General features: G+C 33.6%; 1 protein-coding gene across 1 annotated transcript in view; it reads right to left on the reverse strand.

Moving 5' to 3' along the window:
• Positions 1–21,761, reverse strand: part of DACH1 (dachshund family transcription factor 1) — a 426,163-nt gene that overhangs the window by 21,683 nt on the left and 382,719 nt on the right. Inside the window, exons 8-10 of the mRNA XM_059378140.1 lie at positions 16,157–16,304; positions 12,944–13,087; positions 12,341–12,409 (exon numbers count right to left, since the gene is read on the reverse strand). Coding sequence (XP_059234123.1) covers positions 12,341–12,409; positions 12,944–13,087; positions 16,157–16,304 — 361 coding nt within the window. The remainder of the gene's footprint in view (positions 1–12,340; positions 12,410–12,943; positions 13,088–16,156; positions 16,305–21,761) is intronic.

A 21,761-nucleotide genomic window follows, 5' to 3' on the forward strand; every position in this document is an offset into this window, starting at 1 on the left:
TCTTAATCTATAAAAATGGAAATTTCATCAGATAATATAAAAAAATTGTATGGAATCAAAGTTAAACACAGCAAACCTGATTATGTATGGGAATAATTTATGGGCTAAAATCTCCCCATCCAGTGCTCTTTCTCCCAGGGAGAAATAAATAAAGAATGAGAGTCGGATCCAATAATTTGTAGCCATCATTCATGGTTTTATAGGTGTAATTAGTAAGCTTAAGTGGAGATTTACTATCTCTCGAGTATGATTATATATGAATTAGAAGAGTCTGCAGTTACTCCACACTATATGAAAATACAAACCATATTAAGAGAAATTTGCCAAATATAATAAAAAAAATTAAGATGCTCTAACACTTCCATCTTAAATGAGTCAAGAATAAACAGTTTATCTTTTATTTAATTTGCAAAGAGATAAATAATCACATAGTATATGTGGCTGTAAAAAAATCTCTTCAAACCATATTATTTAAATTGACATAAATATTAAAATTCACACTCTTTCATGAATTTTTTAAATGCCCTGGAAAATCTGGTAAATATAATTTGCATTTTCCAGCTTAAAACACGCTAAAAGAAAAAGTATGTATCACATATGGGGAAAAAAATTATTGGCTTAAAATAATCTTTTAGATCCAAAGCATGTTTAATTTTTACCAAGAATGAATACTATTTTAAGTATTATTATATTTAAATTTGTGCATAATTGTAAAAATAGCAAAGTCTTTTTAGCTTTTACTGTCTACCTAGCACTGTTCTAAGTTCTTCACATGTATTAATTCATTTAATTTCCTAACAGTTCTGTGAAGTGGATATTGTGATCATTTTCTGTGTTTTACAGATGAGGGGCTCCAAAAATCAAAAAGTTTAAGTTACACACTCTGTGTTATACAGATAGTACACAGTGAGTGTGGTGATCTGAACCCAGGCAATCTGAATCCAGAATCCAATTTGTCCATAGTGGAGCACGACACATGCTGTGTCTATGTGTGTCATGTCCACACTCATAAAAAGTGAAATGCCTTTGACATTTTAACAGGGTAAAAATATCAGTATTAGGACAGGTCTTAGCAGGTGAAGTGAGTTATCGGGGTCACAACATTAATGAATGATAGTTTTGACAGTAGATTATGGTTCTCATTCTATCACTCCTAGAACTAAGTCATTTTAATGTTCAATTTTAATCCTTTAGATATCAGTTATTTATTAAATAAATTATCACTGTTAGGGAAAAACTGTATTGGCATTTATTTTGTAACTGATCATTTCTTTCATCTAATAGATTTAATTTTTCCTTTTATGTTAGGGAAAACTTCATGAGAAACTGCAAATCATGAGAGTGGTTGCAGGGCTAAGAAATGTCCATGGCTTAACGAAAATGCCTTTTTACTTGCATAAAGATGATCCTAGAAGAAACCAAAGTCAATTTAATTGATTTTATCTCATTACTAAACTTTACATGGAAAGAACTATATATTTGCATTTCGAATCTTAATCCTTATAAATTTATGCCACCCTCATTATCTGACTTAATAATTAGCCACTCATAGCCACTTCATAAATCATCATGGGATAAAAAGATTGATGTCACATAGGATCAAGGCATTTGGAGTCAAAAGGACTCGGAGGTCCTGAGCTCACAGTTTGATTCCAGGCAAATCGGCTTTATGTTCGTGTGCCTTAGTTTCCTCAACTATAAAATGGGCTTGAAGTGAAGATCGACAAAAATGATGTATGTGAAAAATCTGTGCAAACTTGAAATTGCTTTAGAAATGTTAACCGATGTTCTTCTTTGGAATGTTCTGTAGGACTGTGGCATCAAAAAGAATGAATACCATTAACGAATCATCAATTTCCCTTCCCTTATGTCTGTTTAACTTCTGGGCTCTCTCGCCACGCTCTTCCCTAGCTTTTGTGAATATGTACTATTTGGCACTTGATGAAATTTTGAATTTCATCCCTTCCAAGGCACGTTTCTTGGTCTTCACTGCAGTCTCAGTTTGTGAGAGGAGAAGCCCCTGCTGCAAATCTCCAGCAGTCAGATTTAGAATAAAGTTGGGACTGTATAGCTCCTGCCAGGAAATACTGTCAGTCAATCTAGGAATTGTTAATAATAGTGAGTGGATTTTTAATGGACTAATTTCTTTGAACCAGTTAAAATATTTTCAACCAGTGAACCATTTCCCAAACAATTAAACATACTGATTTTTCTCATATATACCCTCTAGTTGCCCACTATTTCAGCCATAAAAATCAGATTACCATTGAAAGAAATGATTGGGCCTTTCTAAATCTTACTTTAAAAACCAAATAGCTATATTCATTTATTCATTTACCAAATGCTCTGCCACCTTTGAGAAAGTGGAATTGGACTTTTTTTTTTAAAGTGTTGCTGTTGTTAAAATGATACTGAATGTTAAATAATGTGTTTGTTTTTCAGTTGTTGTAAGTCTAAAGAGATTTTTTGAATACTTCAATTATAAAAACATTTAAAACATACAAACTTGTGCAATTTTTATTTTAATGAAGATGAGAAGTTCATTAAAGAAGATAAATATTTCATTAGATGTTAAATAAAACAAAGAGATTTTTTGGCTTCTCTCAGCACAAAATTCCTTTGAAAGATTAATTAATACATGCAAATTATGCAAATTAGACCCATGCAAATATTTTATGAAGACAATTAAGGGAACCATTAATTACTGCTTTTTTTGCTTCAGTGAGATTCATTCATTTAATTTTAATTTCACTTTAACTGTTTTGATGTATAATCTTGCAGCTAAGAACTTTATCTTTCCTGGCGGGTCACTTAAACTTATAAATTTCATCAAGTGAGTGCACAGAAATCTGTAAAGATATTCTCTAGACTATGTTTAGTATCAAGAGAAATTTCTGACACAATGCACTCCCAGAAACAGGGAAACTGGAAGGGAATGTGAGCTCATTCTTGGACAAGGTTCAACTGCTGGAAAAGCAATTAATTTGCTTTGGCTGTGCTAATATAGGGGAATTAGAAAGTGTGACACAAGACAAATAGAAATAATTAGTTCTCCAAAATGATGTTCTCATTAATATGGTTCGAACAGTCGAAATAAAAAACATTATTGTGGCATGTCTGCATTCTGTCCCTAACCATGGGAGGTGGAATAATGCACCATAAGCATTTTTACACTTATAGTCTGAATGATGATGTCTTATTTTCTTAAAGAAGAATTTATAGCAAAGGGTGTTATATAAGTTGAATGTCGACATATATAACATGCTATCAAAATTGATGGCATGCTTCCCATCACCAGGTGTTTATGTACCAATTTTTTTAATTTTGTGCACACAAATCCTGTAATTTATTGAATAGACCTTAAAGTAGGGGTTCTTTTTCTGTAATTTAAATATTTTCAGTTAACTTTTATTAACTCCTAGAGTATAAATAACATTTTTCAGAAAAGAAAAATCTATTTCTGTTTTGTCTCAAAGAAATTACTGTGAATATTAAAGGTACTCTTAGATGGCCAGGTTACTTTCAATGTCTAAGAGTGGATACAAAAAGAGGAAGCAGGCTATATGAAAATGAACCACTGGAGTTAGTTCTAATCTATATTTCAAAATGGCAACCCTCTTCAGCTTTGTACGCATTACATACAGTTTCTATTGCAACAATCGTAAGTGAGTAAGTTAATTGGATATAATGGCCGTCAATTTTTCCTTTTGATAATAAAGGTAAGAAGATTCAAAGCAAAAACTTATTTTAAATAAATTTTTCTTAAAACCAAAGATGAGAATATACTATCTAAATAAGAAATTAATGGAATGTATTGATCACAATGTAAAACCAGTTTATTCAACTGTCTGGTATTCATAATAGTAAAAAGTATCATTAATAAAAATATATAATATTAAAATGACAGAGGCTTATTTTTCTACCCATCCTCTGACCTTTCTCTCAGTCCTATAGCCATTCACTGTTAGTACAGAACTTTGAAAAGCTATAAGTAGACACATACTGTCATTGACATTTTGTGAATTTTAACATTTTTTTAAACTCCTTAGATCTTAAAATTAAATTTTCTTTCTTAAAAAGGTAATTTCATTTCATTCATCCTGAAATTCCTATATTCCCTAAATTTCTATTGCATACTTACACCGTCCACACAGATGTATGTTATGCCTTCTAAATTAGGATCATCTGTGAATTTCATTGATACACTCTGTTTAACCACTGTTCCATATCACTAATTATGATGTTAAATCAAAATGGATCTAGCATTGATCTTTCAGGCCCCCTGCTAATACCTTTCCCAATTTCCATTTATCACTGTTCTTTGATTATGGTCTTCAGACAGTATTCAAGCAAAGCCACAAACACATTTATGAAAAAGCCAATTTAATTCAGTTGTATCTATGCTAACAAAACACTGTATTTTCTGTAAATAATTGGTCTGTGTCAACATTTAATCCTAATTTTGTTGTACAATGTCCTTTATACCCTCTCTAAATCTCCAATTCTAATTAATTATTCCTGATATTCCCTATATCCTCTGAATTGTCATAGAAGCTACCACCTATTATATTGCATTTACTAAGGAAAATGATGTCAACTACATTACAAACCAAGCCCAATCATCTTGCCTTAATTTAATCTGCATAATGTTTGGGCAATGGAGTAAGAATTGAAATGATAGGACAAAACCTTGTGTTATGTCACAGCTCAACACGAACATAATAATGAGAATCACGCTTTTTCCCCATCAGAACCAAGGATTTAGAAGGTTAGGTCTATGGAAATAATACACTGAAAATAATTTTTTATAATTAATAATTATAACGAACTATATCTTATTACTATTTTCAGCAACTTCATACTTAACTGCCTGCTAGGTCTCATTTCATGTATAATGAGTTTAAATTATGAAGGAACCATTTCCAACAAAAACCTATAAAAAGGCCTTCAGCATTTGGTGTTTAAACACAGCCACCAATGTTCAAAAACAAGATTTCCTTTATTACGTATTTCTTAAAAGAATAATATATGCAATTATAAGAAAACATTATTCTTAAAATTTTATAAAATATCCAATTCATGAGTGTCTCTGAGACTTTCTATTTAATAATAATAACTCTGTCTAGCTAAATGAGTAGTTAACAATGACCTATGATAACTATGGAACAATAGCTTGTTTATTGGCTACAGGCTGCAATCAATATCATCTTTTGTTCAACTTAATCAATGCTGTCTCAAATTGATTAGCTGTATTGAAATGCTGCCAAACACCAGAAACCAGTGCCAAGAGACTAGAAGTAAATTTATTATTGTTTTGTGTTGTTCATAGTAACATAATTCTAATATTTATTTTTTTTTAAGATCAAGAAAAAGAGTTTGAGGTGATCCTGATGGTAATTACATTATTTGTAAGTAACTCAACAATAGTTAATATACAGTGCAAGCAGTCTGGAAACCAGTTTTGGTCAACCTTCTTGTTTTTTTCTTTTGTCTTTCTTTCTTTCCATAAAACCCTCCCCCTTCCCACTTTTAAGCTAAATAAAAACATCTTCAAATATGAAAAGTTAGGTTCATATTTGTGTGTACAAATCCTGTTTGTTTCCAACATTCTTATAAATTTCTACAAACACTTTACTAGGGGACTAAATCAACATGATGTTATAAAGACCAGTTTTCTGAAAAAAGAAAAGTAAATTATATATCAGAGTAATAATAGCTTCAGCATTTATCAGTTGCTAGGCACTGTAAATTTGTTAACTCATAATAATAAAATGTCATATTAACAGCTAAAACTTAACTGTACGCATACTATTGTCTGGTAGATGTTGAGTGCCTTACATGGATTAATTTATTTAATCCTTCTAACAACTCTCTGAGGTTAAGCAATTACTAAAGGGAAAAAAAAATAGTGGAACAGAGATTTGAATCTAGACCTGACTCTGATCTTTCTTAATTGCTAGTTCTGTAGCTGTGGCTAAAAGAACCCCTACTTCTACATTAAACGTAAGGGTCTTTTTTTGAGTATTAAAAATAGAAATGCATGTAAGACAATTATATGAAATTAAATTTAAAAATTCCTTTCAAAAAAGTTTTAGAAGTGATAAGTTTAAGTAAGTTTCAAGTTAAGCCCATTACAGGGTAAAAATCTTGGAATATCATTTGGTAACTCTGTTCAAACACATACTACAAAAGAAATGAAGAGGCTCTCTAAATGTCTTACATTAAGTCGCAATTAGATTTTTGTCTGATTTCAAATTTATCTTAATCTCATTGCATGTTAAGTGGTAGGGATGTGGATAAATCTTTTATCTAAATATGATTAGTTTCTTAGTATCTTTTATTGATCCTTTGTTTTTTTCACTAAAGAGTGAGTTTTGCCCAGTGTGTCTGGAAGTGTCTATAAACATGGTATAGGCATAACGATGAATTGAAAAGTAAAAAGCTGGAAAAGAAATCTTTCTTTTCTCCAATTATATACCATTCTCTAGTTCCTGTCAGTAGACTGCTTTGAACTTCTTAAGTCATTAACAATGTGCTAACTGTTCAAACTGGGTGATAGGCATGGAAGTAGTTATTTTAGAAAAGATAGAAGTCTAGACAGAAATGCATGGAGGATAGAACAAGGACTTTGGAGTCATAAATATGGATTCAAATGTCTGTGACCCCACTAACTCAGAGTATAAATGTGGGAATATTAATTAGCCACTCTGAACTTTAGTTATCTCACCTTTAAATTAGAATACATACATATAGGAAAGGCTCAAAAAATAAGCTTCCAAACCACCTCACTATTTTAATAAGCAAATAGTCACATCAATTGGATAATATTCCTAAGTCTAAATGAAAGAAATTTGTGTTACTGGGAAATTCAATGCATGCTAAAACATTTGAATCAATAAAAAATTCTGATAAATGATATAAATTCCCCTCATAAAAATGATATGCATGACGATGCTTTGGAACTGTAAGTGACTAAACAAATAATCACGTATTTTAAAAGAGCAAGAAGAGTACATTTTAACAATACTAATCCCAAAATAATCAGGAAGAAAATAAGGAAATGTGAAAAGCAACTGAACTAAATTCCATTCCCAACTCTGGTTAACTCATGATATAACCTTTAACAAGTCATGTTTCCTCCCTAAGTCTCACTTTCCTTGTTTGCAAAATGAAGAGATTTAATTGATCTTTAAAGTTATTTCCTAGAGCTAAGGCAACAACATCATAAAAGCGTACTTGGCATACCATCAGTGTTCAATAAATATTGTTGAAAAATAAACAATTTTTAAATTCAGCATGTATCTTCAAATATCTAGGAAGCAGAAAGGAGACTTTTTTTTAATTGGAAAAAAAAGATTGTTAATGTGAAGGCAAGTCTTTTATGTCCTTTTATTGGAAGAATATTTGATTTTCTATGATCTGAGATCAGTCAAAAAAAGAATAAAAAGCCAAACAGTTTTGATTATGGCCATTGGATATAAATAAAAGAGATGTACTTTCAAGTGAAGTCAAGATTTTGCAAGCATAACTTGCAGATATTCTAAGATGTCAGAGGAACTATGGTCCACATTTCCATTGATTCTACCGATTCTTTTTGGTTTAAAAAGATAGGTTTTCTTAAAGAGAAGCCAAAATTACTATTTTGAAAGTGAACTTTCCAACTCTTAAAATTGATAAAAGACATAGATAAAACAGCACTAACCCATGATTGTTATAACATATAGTTATAACATATAGTTCGTCAATATATTGATAACCTAAATAATTTATGAAGAATATTTAGTTCATGTAAAATTATAAGCAATTAAAAAAGAAGCTTAAGGTTAATGTACATTAAACAACACATGAAAGTATTATTTAAGAAATGTGACCACATCATGTTAAATTAAATATATATTTAAAATGGAAAAAAGTGGGTATAAGTGCATATTTACAGAATCCAAATCTTATGTCAAATGTACAAACAAAAAAGTAACATTATGCACACATACAAGAAGCCTAAACACATACTGTTAATGCAGCAATCAGATAAATGAAAATTAATTCTACCCAAATTTGTAGTTCTGACTTTCTGAGGTAAAATTATATTATCCTTCACTTCCTTACATCTGTCTCTCCAACCAAAGTCTGAGAAATATCAGAACAACGAGGACCCTTGGCATTCACAATATCAATCAGGTCCTAAGTCATCAAAGGCAGATAACCTTCTTTCACGGTGTAGCAAACATTGAGCACTGTCAATGGGGCACAAACACCTGACACATTCATACATATGTGTCAAACATACATGTCACATTAGTGACCAAAATAGACATGGTTCACACCCTCTCGGCTACCTTCCAGAGAGAGGAAGAAGACATTGAACAAGGAACTACAAATGCCCAACAGGAGACTGTGGAGAAGTGAGAGGTATGGTAACAACCTCCAGAGGCTCAATTAGACCCAGGGGGCAGGGAGGTCCTGCAGGCGTGGGGGTGCAGTCTTAAGGAAGCATTCCTGGAAGCAGTAACTTCTAAAAATGAGATTTCAACGTTGGGTAAGTAAAGACAAGGAGGAAGGAATTATGTCCCTGATAGGTGGAGGAAGATGTGGGGCTTTCAGGAAATCAAAAAAAAGAAGAGAGGGTTCCAGGACAAGGGGAAGAGCTGTAACTGGGTGTGGAGGATGAGAGAGGGGAATGTGTGCTCTGCTCTCCCTTAGTATAGATTGAGGATGCCGGACTGGGCAGATAACAGTTCCATAGGGAACGAACACTGGATGAAGAGAGGTTTGCTGGGAGTGAACGATCCTTTTGGTTTTGTGCACTGAACCTTGCAGTGTCTGCGAGACAGCCAAATAAAAGTTGGGTATAACCTGGACCTCTTAAGAAATGTCTGAATGGTCTGGAGAGAGATGTGTTTTTTTAAATTGTCAAAGCATAAAAGTTAAACAAACCATCTAAGTGGGTTCAATTGCCAGGGAGAGAGATTAAGAAGAAATTAGAACATAGCTCCAGAAAGCCATCGTATTAAGATTTGGCTACAGATAGTGTGGGGATGGGCATTCATATGTGTGGGGGCAGAAAGGGTTTTGGAGGCTATTTATTAACTAGTCCAAAACAGTGTCCAACGAGTATTTATATGCACTCAGTCTACTCTGCATATTCAAAAGATCTTACAAAAAACTTTAAAGTAAGATAAAATTTTCCAACACAAATCATGCCATATAAATCTGCAAGATTCAAGGCATGAGAGTTAATCACCATATAATTCAGCTCCTGAAACAAGTTTTTTTTTTTAATTTTTTGATGTTTATTCTCTATCCATAATATCGCCACCAAACTCATGAATTTTTGAGTTAGCTATAGAAATATCAACAATGAAGAATTTATCCCTATGTAGGATGAGCTGATTTACTTTACTTATCATAAGTAAGTAATTATTTAGGGCCTCTTTGCTCAGGAATATTTTCTAAACTGCTGTCTGGTTCCCTCCTCTCCTAGTCTATAGTTTTACAGAAACGGTGGTATTAAATGCCAATGAGGCAATGTTTAGTCTAACTAACCTGAGGTGCTTATTTGGGGGGTAATTACCTGGCACTTGAGCAGTATTTAAGTGCCCAACTGCTAGGTGACTAACTCTTGGGCCAAGCATGGCATTTATTTATTGCCAGAATGTTAAAAATAAATAAATACATGATGAGCATAGAGAAATGTGGGTTTCCTTTGTTTTTTCCTAAGTAAGTTCAGTTATTTTTGGAACACAGAATAATTTCACTTATGGTTGGACTGGGAGCGAGAAAGAATACAGAGTATCATAACACCTAGGATTGGGGACACCCAAAACGGAGAAAGCAAAGGGAGGAACAGGCCACGTTTGTGGTGTTCTTAACACCGTGACGCGGCAGGTGCTCGTGGCTCCCAAAGGCATGACATAGACCATTTCACAAATTAACAATTAATTCCGGTTCTTTCTTCTTTGCCTTTCTCATTGTTGTGCTTCAACTAGGAACTTAACTAACTAGTTTTTTATCTTTGATCTCTTCTGTTCACAGCTAATTTTGTTCTGTTGGCTTCGAAATGTATTCAGTTAGACTTAGGTTTGAAAAAAAAAAAAAAAGGCTCAGGGGGCTAAAAGCTTATTTAGTGATGTTAGAGTAGCAAAAGAAGATCTCTTGGGTTTGCCTGATATTTTAAAAGTCTTGGGTGGTTCAACTTTTGGTAAAAGACTTTTTTAGCCACTAAAATATAAAAATAGAGATTCATCCATATTTTTTATTACATTTGAGAAAAAATCATATTATCTAATTAAAACAATGAACATGAGTTAGGGGTTTTACTGAAAACTAATTATGCATTTTGAAGTATACAAGAAGTAGAGTATTGCTAATTGTTCACATTAGAATTAAGGAACATATTTTTAATTGACTGGCTGAACAAATGAATTCAATGATTAAGATTTTAAGCAAAGCATTAAATAACTCTATAATCATTTATATTTGGCTTTAAATCACTATGTATAACTATTCTTCAAATGTTTTATTGCCTTAATTATAAAGTTGTTTGGGTGTGTTTTCTTTGTTACCCAACTGAGAACACTTTGGATAGCAAAAGGAAGGCAATTTATGATTTAAAATTTTACTTGGAATAAGCAAATCACAATAGAAAAGAGGAGTTGTCAAAACTTCAACTTTATATAGCAAGAGTTTATGCATATTAATGTGTATATTTGAATATATGTGAATTTTACAAATTCAAATTAAAATAACCCTAGCCTTATTGATGACCAAAATTTTACTGATAGCAAATTACTGGAATAAACATTATGTCAATTATGCAAGGTATTTAATCATTGACTAATCACTTCTTAACATTGAAAACAAATCTTCCATTAATATGCAGGAATGTATTGTCTATAATTTTTCTTGGATTGATTTGACAACCCTGAGGATTCTGTGGATAACAGATAATATATATATCACATCTACCTGGAGACTCATGGGCTTTTTTAGATCTTCTTTGGCCACTAGCTAAGTTAACGCATGAGTGGTCCCTGAACACACAAATCAGGGCTGATATTTATATTGACCTGATTGAGGTTATCATCCCTGATAAAGAGGACCAGCTTTGCTGTTACTCATTTGTTAACATGTGTATGCGACTTTTAAAAGAGACGCAACAGAAATCTGATGATTTTAATAAGATTATACATGAACACACCCATATAATTTTGCTAATATCCATAATGCTCTGAAAAAAAAGTCTTTTCTACATCTACAATTGCATTAATCTTGTATATACAAGCAGATATCTCATAATAACATATGGTTTGAGCCTCAGGATTTAAAAAATAATTATCATGGTTTCAGGTAAAATAAATATAGGCAAAAATGTTCTTCAGGAATGTTCCTGCAAGTTTCTGATTTTTACTTATTGGATATTTGATACTTTACAAAAGTATATTTCCTTTACACTAAACCAAAGTTGACACTTTCGGAGCTGATTAAGTAGCACAATTAATGTCAAACAATATCCCCAAAATGATTGAGCTTAAAATGCAAAATAAAAGCAATTGGGAGGATTATAGCAGTTAATCATTTTAGGCTTCCCTTTGAAGAACCATCTTCATTTAAAATAGAAAACAAATGCTCTTTTTACTGTTTAGTATTCATGTTGTTAAACTGAGTTTATTGCCTAGAATAGATGTTAGACTATAAATGTTACCTTCAGATTTTGTTCTTTCCTAATAGTATGGTCTCGTCGATATACATATTTAGTTCTTCTGAGTGTTTAATACAACTCCCTTTAGTATTCTATATATGATTTTGCTCAGCAGATTTGTGTTATTAAAATGTATATAATGGCATAGAGAACATTCAGAAAATCCACAGAGGACTAAACAATCTTATTTATTGTTAACATTCAACCAGTCTATTTTGCATGTACCTTGCAGTATCTGTCACAAAAATGAGAAGGAGAAATTTTCAAATTTAAGAACTACCTATCTGATTAGCCCATGCTTTTATTCAGATGGTATAGAACTTATAAACCCTTCCCGCGTTAGACTGGGCTTCAAGCATTCAATAAAGCACATTTACTGTGTCCAAGATTAAATCATACATTGTTTAAAATTAATTATTCCTTTTTAATTGCATTGTATAAACAGAAATGACCCGTTAATTTAAAGAAAATCTATCAGCACAAAATGAATTCACTCATATAAACAAGCAAGATGAACTTGACCTTGTTTGAACTTGTTTTGATGTGGCCCAGATGGTAGGCTACATGCTTGAATAGCAGGCTAAAGCTGAGGAAAAACTCATATAGCAAGATCTAGATTTATAGCCTTTTGCAAATTCCTACCTTGTATTGTCCTTTCAGCATCTGTTCGGCTGCCGCTGCGGTCAGCTTCTATCTCTGGGGTCAGAGAGTCTAAAAGCACAGAAAGGTAAGAGTGACACATATTTCATTTGATGCTGTTGTCCTTTAAAAAAAGAGCAACCTGTTACTTGGGTGCTGTATTAAAATTACATAAATCTTTGGCATCTTGTAAAGGTTTAACAGAGACTAGAACCATAAGAATGATCAAAATATTTGGAGAGAGATCAATAAGTAATGCAAAATTGTTCATGACACGGGATGGGGTTGGGACGTTCTCCGAGTAATATTTATCCTGTTTTGGTAGAGACAGACTTAGCTACACGGGAAAGCGATGTCAGGTTCCAGATAATCGAGTTAAGTAGTAACAGGCGGGTGAAGGCTTCTATGAAATCAACCATTGCCCAACTTGGGGGATGGCTGCCCACGAGGCTTTCTGCTAGGAGCACAGTTGAATGAGTCACTAGATAGTAGATACACAGATACATCTATATATATATATAGCTCGACAAACACAGGGTGAAATTGTCTTTTTAGTGCTAATAAGTGAAATGTTAGCTAGCCATGCATAAAGATGCCCCCTCTTACCATTTAAGACCCTGAGACTATCCGTAGAAGCTGCCTGTTTTAGTGTTTGTTCTGCTTGCTCACGACGCTTTGTCTCAAATTCCAGGGCTTCCTGTAATTTTCTCTTTGCCTTTTTTTCCTTCTTTAGCCTCTTTTGAACTATGGCTAGAAAAGAGGGTTAATATATTATATTTTAAAAAGTTTTTGCGATGCTCCAAACTACCAATGCTTACAAATAATCTATGTTTTTCAAATAATATTCTTTTTTTTTTTCCTTTTCTCCCCTCCTGGACGGAGTCTACCTATGCAGAGGAAGTTCAAAAAATCCCACCGTTACACCTAAAAGAAATCCCAGTAAAATATCCAAGGAGGCCAATTTTTACTTAACCTTGAACTATCTTATTACAAAGATGCCTTTAATTGTCAAATGAGAGACTGATTTAAGGGGAAATTAATTTTAGTAAATATTTATATACACTGATAAAGGAAGCCTGATTAAATGAATTTTGTGGATTAGTCTCTGCCCTTGAATCAGAATAGTACAGAGTAGTTAGAATAATACAAACCTTTTTAAGTGTGCCTTCTATCTTTTAATGAAGCACCAATTTTGAATAGTAAATGGAGCATTTCCCCTGTAGCTGTTTTACTAAATAGTTATAAAAGTTGGGTTTTAAAGAAATTTTTCTTGAAATTAAAAAAAAATGCAATAAATATGATTGTCTATAAGGGGCAAATATTCTTAATTATTAACATAGAAACTGTCTTTGGGGGGAGCAAAGCTAATGTAATTTGCTCAGAGATATCAACAATTTCTTCAAAACAAATATATATGCGCTATAATATATTTCAAGAAAATTATCTTTTTCTCTGCTGAAATCTGGTAGAGTATGAAACCTTATTGATAAGAATGTCAGCTACAGCTGACAATAATGTGGGATTGATATACAAAACCAGATTATGATACAAAAAGTTAATTATTGTATTTTCTCCTACTTGACAATTTAAATATTTGTATATAATATGTAATCAATAAATAGTAACAAATAAATGCTGTTCAAATATATGTTAGCTATACTTTCAGTATGATCATTATTTTAGTTTTCACAATGCATATGAGGTAACCAGTCAGCCTAAGGGGAGCACACAAATGTTTTTCTTTGGAATCTTCTTTTTCCTGGTTGATAAGCATTGTGGATGTGAATGCAAATATGACAGAATCAGTAAAAGAATACCCTTTTGGTAGAATTAGTCATAGGGAGTAGTCACTCCAAGTTTATTATTTGATTTCTTACTACAGATGAAAGAATAACAACGTTTTTATTTAATGCAGTATTTAGTCAAAATATAAAATAAGATAATAAAGGTTCAAGTAAGAATTTGTTTTAATTTCTAATCTTCATATGTCCCGTTTTTATAATTATTAATACTATTAAGGTGGCAGACCATTAACTTGTTGAGTTTATTGCTGCTGGTGACATATATTAATAGAGACTTTTTTAAGTCAAAATACATGTTGGCTACAGTCTTATAATAAAAACAAAATTGGTTTTGAAAAATGTTAATTCCTTTACTTAGTAGAGTCAAAATCGAATGCTTATCTTAACAAAAATCATTTGCCTGTTGTATCCCTTTCCAAAGATGATTGTTTATAAGTCTCTTTGGAAAAAAAAAAAAAACACAGTAATTTCTGAATTACTTATTTGAATTGTATACTTTTACGGGACTAAAATCTCAATACCCAGTGTCTTGCCATTGAGTGCTTATTGTTTCCTCTTCCGTGATTGAATCGAATAGTACTGTCGTGTTCTCTCTTCAGGGTAGTACACTGCTTCAATGGACACATTTATAATAGATAATTATTGATAGCTATTACCTTTAATTTATTGTTCACAATTAATTAAATGGGAGGTGTATGATGTGATCTGTGAAGTGTTTTGCCCTCTAGTGGTTAAAGAAAAAAACAACATAAGTCTTCCAAATGATTCAAACCAATAAAATTCTAAAGTTCTCTCAAGTAGCCAAGAATTACTTTATGAATTTAAGTGTCTACCTTTAAGTCTTGTTAGAAAGAAAAAAGGAAAAGAAAAAAGACTTCTCTAGGTGAGAACAAAATCAAGACATGGCTGTCTCATGAAAAATGGTTCTATATAATGAACCCTTTGACCAATCTTCATTACCCACAAAGAACACATCCCATTATTAATGTTTATCTTGTTTTCATTACTTTAGTACCTAAATCTATGTGAAACCACATTATCTAGATGAGTGCTCTACATGGGTGATGATGGTTTTCCCAAATCAGCCTCATTCCAGGAACCCACTAGCTATTGCTTTATAAAAACTAATGTAAAAACCTACCGAATCTTGATGGTTTGAAAAACAAAACAGGAATAATGATTTTCAAATGACGGTATCAAACATATAAAAGGAGAACATGTGGAATATTTTTATTGGATACTTATTAAATGTGGGAATAGGTGCTCCTCCTCTAGAGTACTTACGAGAATCGTAGAGTTGAGGCAATGGGAAAGTTGGTTGTAAAGAAAATACTTTTAATCTCATACATAATATAAACACACAAATATGAATGACCTTCAAAATTATCTATACATGCACTGTAAAGTGTGTTAGAGGAAGCAATTCATAGATTGGTAATATCATTATTTTTACCCAATAAAAATTCATACGGGTTTCTACACTAATGTGTACTTGACCTTGTTGGATGAAAATGAGGCATTCAGAAAGAAAATTATACAAACACTCAACTTTGGTCATTTGTTCAGATAGTCATCAGTCTTCAATTTCAGTTGATAAATATCTTACTAAATCTGCTTCGCTTGACTAATCAGTATTTTCTATGTTAGCTCTATGACTTTAACTCTTAAGTTTTTCAAAGGCAATTGTGAATGAATATAAAATTTTTTCTCATGGCTCTCATCAGAGCTCACTCTTATCTTAAAATTATTTGCTAAGCTCTATGAGCAATAAAAATTATGTAACTAATGATATAACAGATATATTTCAATTCCCTGAGGTATGAATAGAAGAGAAACTCTTCTATACTCTGGAGATGAAAAAGCACAATGAGCCAAGGATTCAAATCCTGATGCAAACCTCAGCTATAAGTAAATTAACAAAAAAGCTGTAGTCTCATAGTAAATCACCAAACATAGAGTAGTGTTCTGTTATATATTTTATAGAGAGTATTGGGCTTATTTGGAAATTCAGAAATACCTCTATTCTTTTGTTCCATAGCCAACTGCTTCTCGAGTGTTTCCCTCAGTTCTCTTTCCCTTAAAAAATCCATCTTCAGCTCTGTTTTTTCCAGTTGGACTTGTTTTTCTTGAGCTCTGGCATTATCTATGGCAACTTTCAAGAGCCCCTGTACAAAGAAGGCATTCAGAATTGTAATATTTTGGTGCAAAGCACATTTCATTATTACTTAAAAACATTTTTTAAAAAGAACCAACTTATCAAATTCTTTCATTCCTGTATATTCACTCCATAGTCACTAGGACAAGCACTTCAACTAAAACACAAAATTTCTAAATCTAATTAAACTCTCGTAGGAAGACAGATATTTTTGCCAGGCAGGTTCAATAGCTTCTAATTAGGATATCTAGATCTAAAGCTAAATGAGGGCAGCACATAAGCATGCTAAAAAATAAGAACCAGGAAAAAAAAGAACCAAGAAGAAAATTCTACTGAAGCTCCTACATAAGTGATAATCTGATATGGCTTATATAACCCCAAATGATCCTGGCAAGACCCACGCATCTCTTGGAGCTCAGTCTCCACCAGTCCCTACTGAGATCACACTGGACACAAAGCTCATCTTTCCATTTCTCAAGAAAATCGATTTCTGCACCAGAGATTTTCTTTTTCCATTCTCCTTAATGCTTTTCCTCCCAATTTTTGTGTGGCTCATGCCCTCACTTCATTTCACCTTTGTTCAGTCACTACTCAATAAAGGTCTTTTCTGGTGCACCTGGGAGGCTTAGTCGGTTGAGTGTCTACCTTAGGCTAGGGTCATGATCCTGGGGTCCTGGGATTGAGCCCCATGTCGGGCCCCCCGGCTCAGCGGGGGAGTCTGATTCTTCCTCTGCCCTGTTTACATGCTCTCTGTTTCACTCACTCTCTCAGATAAATAAATAAAATCTTAAAAAAAAAAAAAAAAGAAGAAAGGTCTCTTTTTTTTACCACCCTATCTGAAATAGCCTTCTCTTATTCCCTGCTTAGAATTCTTCCTATCATTTATTATCGTGTAGTATTGTCATTCATGTATTCATGTATTTTTTTATCACTTTATGCAGGATCTTCTGCACTAAATGTAAACTCTCTGAGGCAGGGACATTTTCTCTCATATGGTCCTTTGTCCCGTGGAGTCCAGAGAGTGCCTATATATAGTAGATTCTATAAATTTGTTGACTAGAAATTACAGTACTGGTATATTTTGCTTGAGGTATATAATATATGCAAGGGTCCCAAAACTAGTGTGCTAATAGTGCGTTATTTTTAAAAAGTAATTTAAAATGGTTATAATAAACTGAGAATAACTTTTAGGGGACTATTTGACAGTATATCTCAAGAGTATATGGTAAAAGTAAAGTTTATTTATACAATACGTAATAGAATCTCTTGTATAAGAGGTATACGTGTATGTTGATTTACTCTTTGCTAATCAAAGAATTTTGTAATATTCTGAGATTCTTGAAAATGAGATTATAAGAACATGTAAGACACAGAACAAGTATTCTTCACATGCTTTCTCCTAAAATCCTTTAGAAAATCATTAGTAAAAATTAGAGCTAAAATTTTTATCCTTATCAACTCAGCAATACAAAATGCCTTTTTGAAGTAGGAGATATTTTGCCTTGGTCTGTGAACATCAGAGACTAAAATCTTCTTTCTTTCTTTCTTTCTTTCTTTCTTTCTTTTCTTTTCTTTTCTTTTCTTTTCTTTTCTTTTCTTTTCTCTTCTTTTCTTAAAGATTTTATTTATTTGAGAGAGAGAGAGCACAAGCAGGGGAGAGACCCGGGAAGAGACCCAGGGTAAGGGAGAGAGAATCTCAAGCAGACCCCACACTGAGTGCAGATCATGAACTGAACTGAAATCAAAAGTCGGATGCTTAATAGACTGAGCCACCCAGGTGCCTCACGGAGACTAAAATTTTCAACTGAAATTATAAATGAAGCGGAAGTGGGGCCATTTATAGATATACTCTAAGATACCAGCCCTCTTGCAGGAGACAACATAAGCAGTCTGAACTGGGAATTTCTACTCTGGCTTAACTTGTTAGCTTGACAGAGGTGTCCCTTTAGATCGGCTCACCTATGTAACATTATCATAAGCCATTTAATCTCTTTTCAAGCACATATAAATTATTTCATGTTTGTTATACCTGACCCTGAACTTCCTGGTATAATTCTTGTGATATGAAACGAGCTGGAGGGTTTCTACATGGTTGTTTGCCCCTCCCAACTCTTTTGTTTTTAACAATAAAACATAGCTGCTAAGGAAACTGCCATCTTAACTCAATTCAGCAACATTCCTGTGTATGTTTCTTCTTCATCAGGAACAAACAATTAGTAACAAATGAAAGAGATCATTACATCAAGTGCCCTTTTAGATCACCCCAATTAAAACTTTAGTTTAGCTGTATTTTAATTCTAAGATACCAAATTCTAATTTTCTGCTCTGATTGCTCTTGTTGACTTATCTTTGAAAGATGTACTCTCTGTGCAATGTCTAGAGATTATTTAGCAAGATGCCAATGTTGGCACCACTTAATGTGTTGATTGGTTGTATTATCAGTAGCTGTTTAAAATAAATTACTATTAAACTATTATTGTCCTTGGCTGACAAAACACAATATTTTGGTGTTCTTTAAATATGAAACAATCATTATGAATAAACATGTTGAATAATGTTAAACTGCATCTCTAATTTGTGTAATTTTACATTAATATTTGTTGTAACGTATGAAGTTGCTAAGAGCATTTATGTTTACTGTTTTCTTTTGTTACAGTTGCTGCTAATGTCCCTAATGGTAATACATTACCTATTCCTGCTGATTATGTCTGAAAAATACTAGCTTTAAGATCCAATACCCTCCAGGGACTCCTTATAAGCTATATAAAATTAAGTTTCATTTTTAGACTTTAAATCAGTGCATATCAGTAGGAGTCCAGTGTGAACAAAAATCTGCACTAGAGCCAAACTGATACATATGCAAAAATATGTTATTGCCTGTGACAGCTTTGCTGCAAAAAATACAGAAAAACCGATTAAATTTCAGTGCAGCAGGGGGCGGGGAAAAGCAAGAGCAAGTAGTGTTCGAAACGTCCACAAATCATTAGGACACCATTTTAACCATCAGTGATAATAGTACTTTCAGATTTGTGTAACTTCTGTAAATTTTCCAGGTAGATCATATGCAAAGGTCACACTAAATGCTGAGTCTCATGTGGACATGCAGTATTAGGCAAAATTCTGCAATGACAATTCTGTGATGATGAATTACAGCAAAAGACACAAGGTTTAAAACATGAATTTTTCTCCAGGGGGAGGTCAGTTACGATGTTTGACAATGACAATTCCGAAGAAATGCGTTTTAAGCTTACTCTGTGGCATACCAATAAGAGACAATGGTTGGTTGGCCTCAAATTTCTCTCCCATAGGTGAGGCATAATTGTGGTCATATACACAAATGTTTTCATTTTCTAAAATGATCTACCTTATAAATTAGATTATTTTAAGCATTTCCCAAAGAACCAGTCTATACATATTTCTTTTCAGAAGGGCATTGTAATTGATTTAACAAGTTTTCAACTAACTTCTATAGCCTAGATAGTGCAAATATCTTCTTGTATAAGAGACGTTAAAGTAATACTGATAACGAAGGCGAACATTTCTTAATTTACTAGTTGGATCCTAGAGGAAAAGTTTACTTGGCCATGTTTGGTTTTTATACAAAAACTTTTCAGAATCATATGGTAACTGAAGTTCTTTGAGTGTCACTGGAATTGATGTGACAAAATTCTGCTCAAGAATGCATTACTTTTAATGAGAGTAAATATCTAAGTTGAAGGGGATTTCAGTGATTTGCTCATTCCGATTAAAACCTTTGAAAGCTGAAAAAAAAAAAAAAGGGTTCAGAATGATCTGATGACTAGCTCAAAATCCCAAACTAGTAAATTGACTAAGCTTAGGTGAGAGTTACCAAGCTTATTTACGTTTTTTCTTTTAATGTTTCTTTCCAGGATGAGAAGCAATGGTGTCCCTGGAAACCAGAAACTTTTATGGAGAAACAAATGTACGCTAGAGCAGCATCAATCAATGCATGTTCACAGGAGGCCTTATAACAAAAGATACAACAATTCTTAGTTTAATGCTATGACTCTTGTTCTCAAAAATTGGTCAATAATGGATACTCCCTCAAAAGCACTTCCAGGTATAAAACCCATCTTGTGATTCATAGGATCATGTATGGTGATATAGCAACATGGGCTCTGTAATTATCCTGCCTATGTTTAAATCCAGACTCCACCACCATTGTATGACCTTGATCATACAATACTCCATTTGACTCATCTGGAAAATGTGGATGATCATGAAATCCACTGTATAGGATTATGAAGATGATACAATGTAATATCATACAGAATTAGCATAAAGATGGACTGTAGATACTGTGGTTTATAATGAGAAACATATTTGGGGAAGTGCCTGGCTGGTTCAGGTGGTTAAGTGTCTACCTTCAGCTCAGGTCATGATTCCAGGGTCCTGGCTTCCACACAGGCTCCCTGCTCAGAGGGGACTCTGTTTCTCCCTCTCTCTCTGCCCTCCCCCTTATTTATGTGCTTGCTCTCCAGCTCTTGCTCTCTCCCAAATAAATAATATTTTTAAAAAAGAAAGAAAGAATGGAAAGAAGAAAGAAACATACATATTTAGTCTTCATCCCATTTGGGCACAAAGATCCTACAACGGGTGGAATTTCCTAACTGATAAGAATGAACCGATGAGGGCGCCTGGGTGGCTCAGTGGGTTAAGCCGCTGCCTTTGGCTCAGGTCATGATCTCAGGGTCCTGGGATCGAGTCCCGCATCAGGCTCTCTGCTCAGCAGGGAGCCTGCTTCCTCCTCTCTCTCTGCCTGCCTCTCTGCCTACTTGTGATCTCTCTCTGTCAAAGAAATAAATAAAAAATCTTTAAAAAAAAAAAAAAGAATGAACCAATGAAATGGCTGTCTTTTGTTATTCATAAACCCCACCCCAACTATACCTAAGTTTTTTTAATAAGGTGACTTTTGGAAAGCCCTAGAAATGGGGGCTGGTTGTCAGGGAAACGAAATCCGTGATTGGAGGGTTGGAACTTTCACCCCCCACTCCCCTGACCTCTGGGAGGACAGAGGGGTTGAGGTTGAATTAATCACCAACTATGGGTGGTTTAATCAACCATATCTAAATAATGAAACCTCTAGGAAAACTCAAAGGGGCAGAGTTCAAAGAGTTTCTGGTTTGGTCATCCCGTGGAAGTACTTGGGAGGTCATGTGCTCAGAGAAGACACGAGAGCTCTTCACCCCTTCCCACGTACCTTGCCATATGCATACCTTCCATCTGACTGTTCCTGAGTTATATCCCTTAAAAATAAACTGGTAACCTAGCAAGTACAATGTTTTCCTAAGTTCTGTGAGCTGTTCTAATAAATTAACTGAACCCAGGGAGGGGGGGATGGGAACCTCTGATCAATAGCCAGTTGGGGGGCACCTGGGTGGCTCAGTGGGTTAAAGCCTCTGCCTTCGGCTCAGGTCATGATCCCAGAGTCCTGGGATCGAGTCCC

This window comes from Mustela nigripes, chromosome 15, assembly GCF_022355385.1.
Source record: "Mustela nigripes isolate SB6536 chromosome 15, MUSNIG.SB6536, whole genome shotgun sequence".
Taxonomy (NCBI): Eukaryota; Metazoa; Chordata; class Mammalia; order Carnivora; family Mustelidae; genus Mustela; species Mustela nigripes.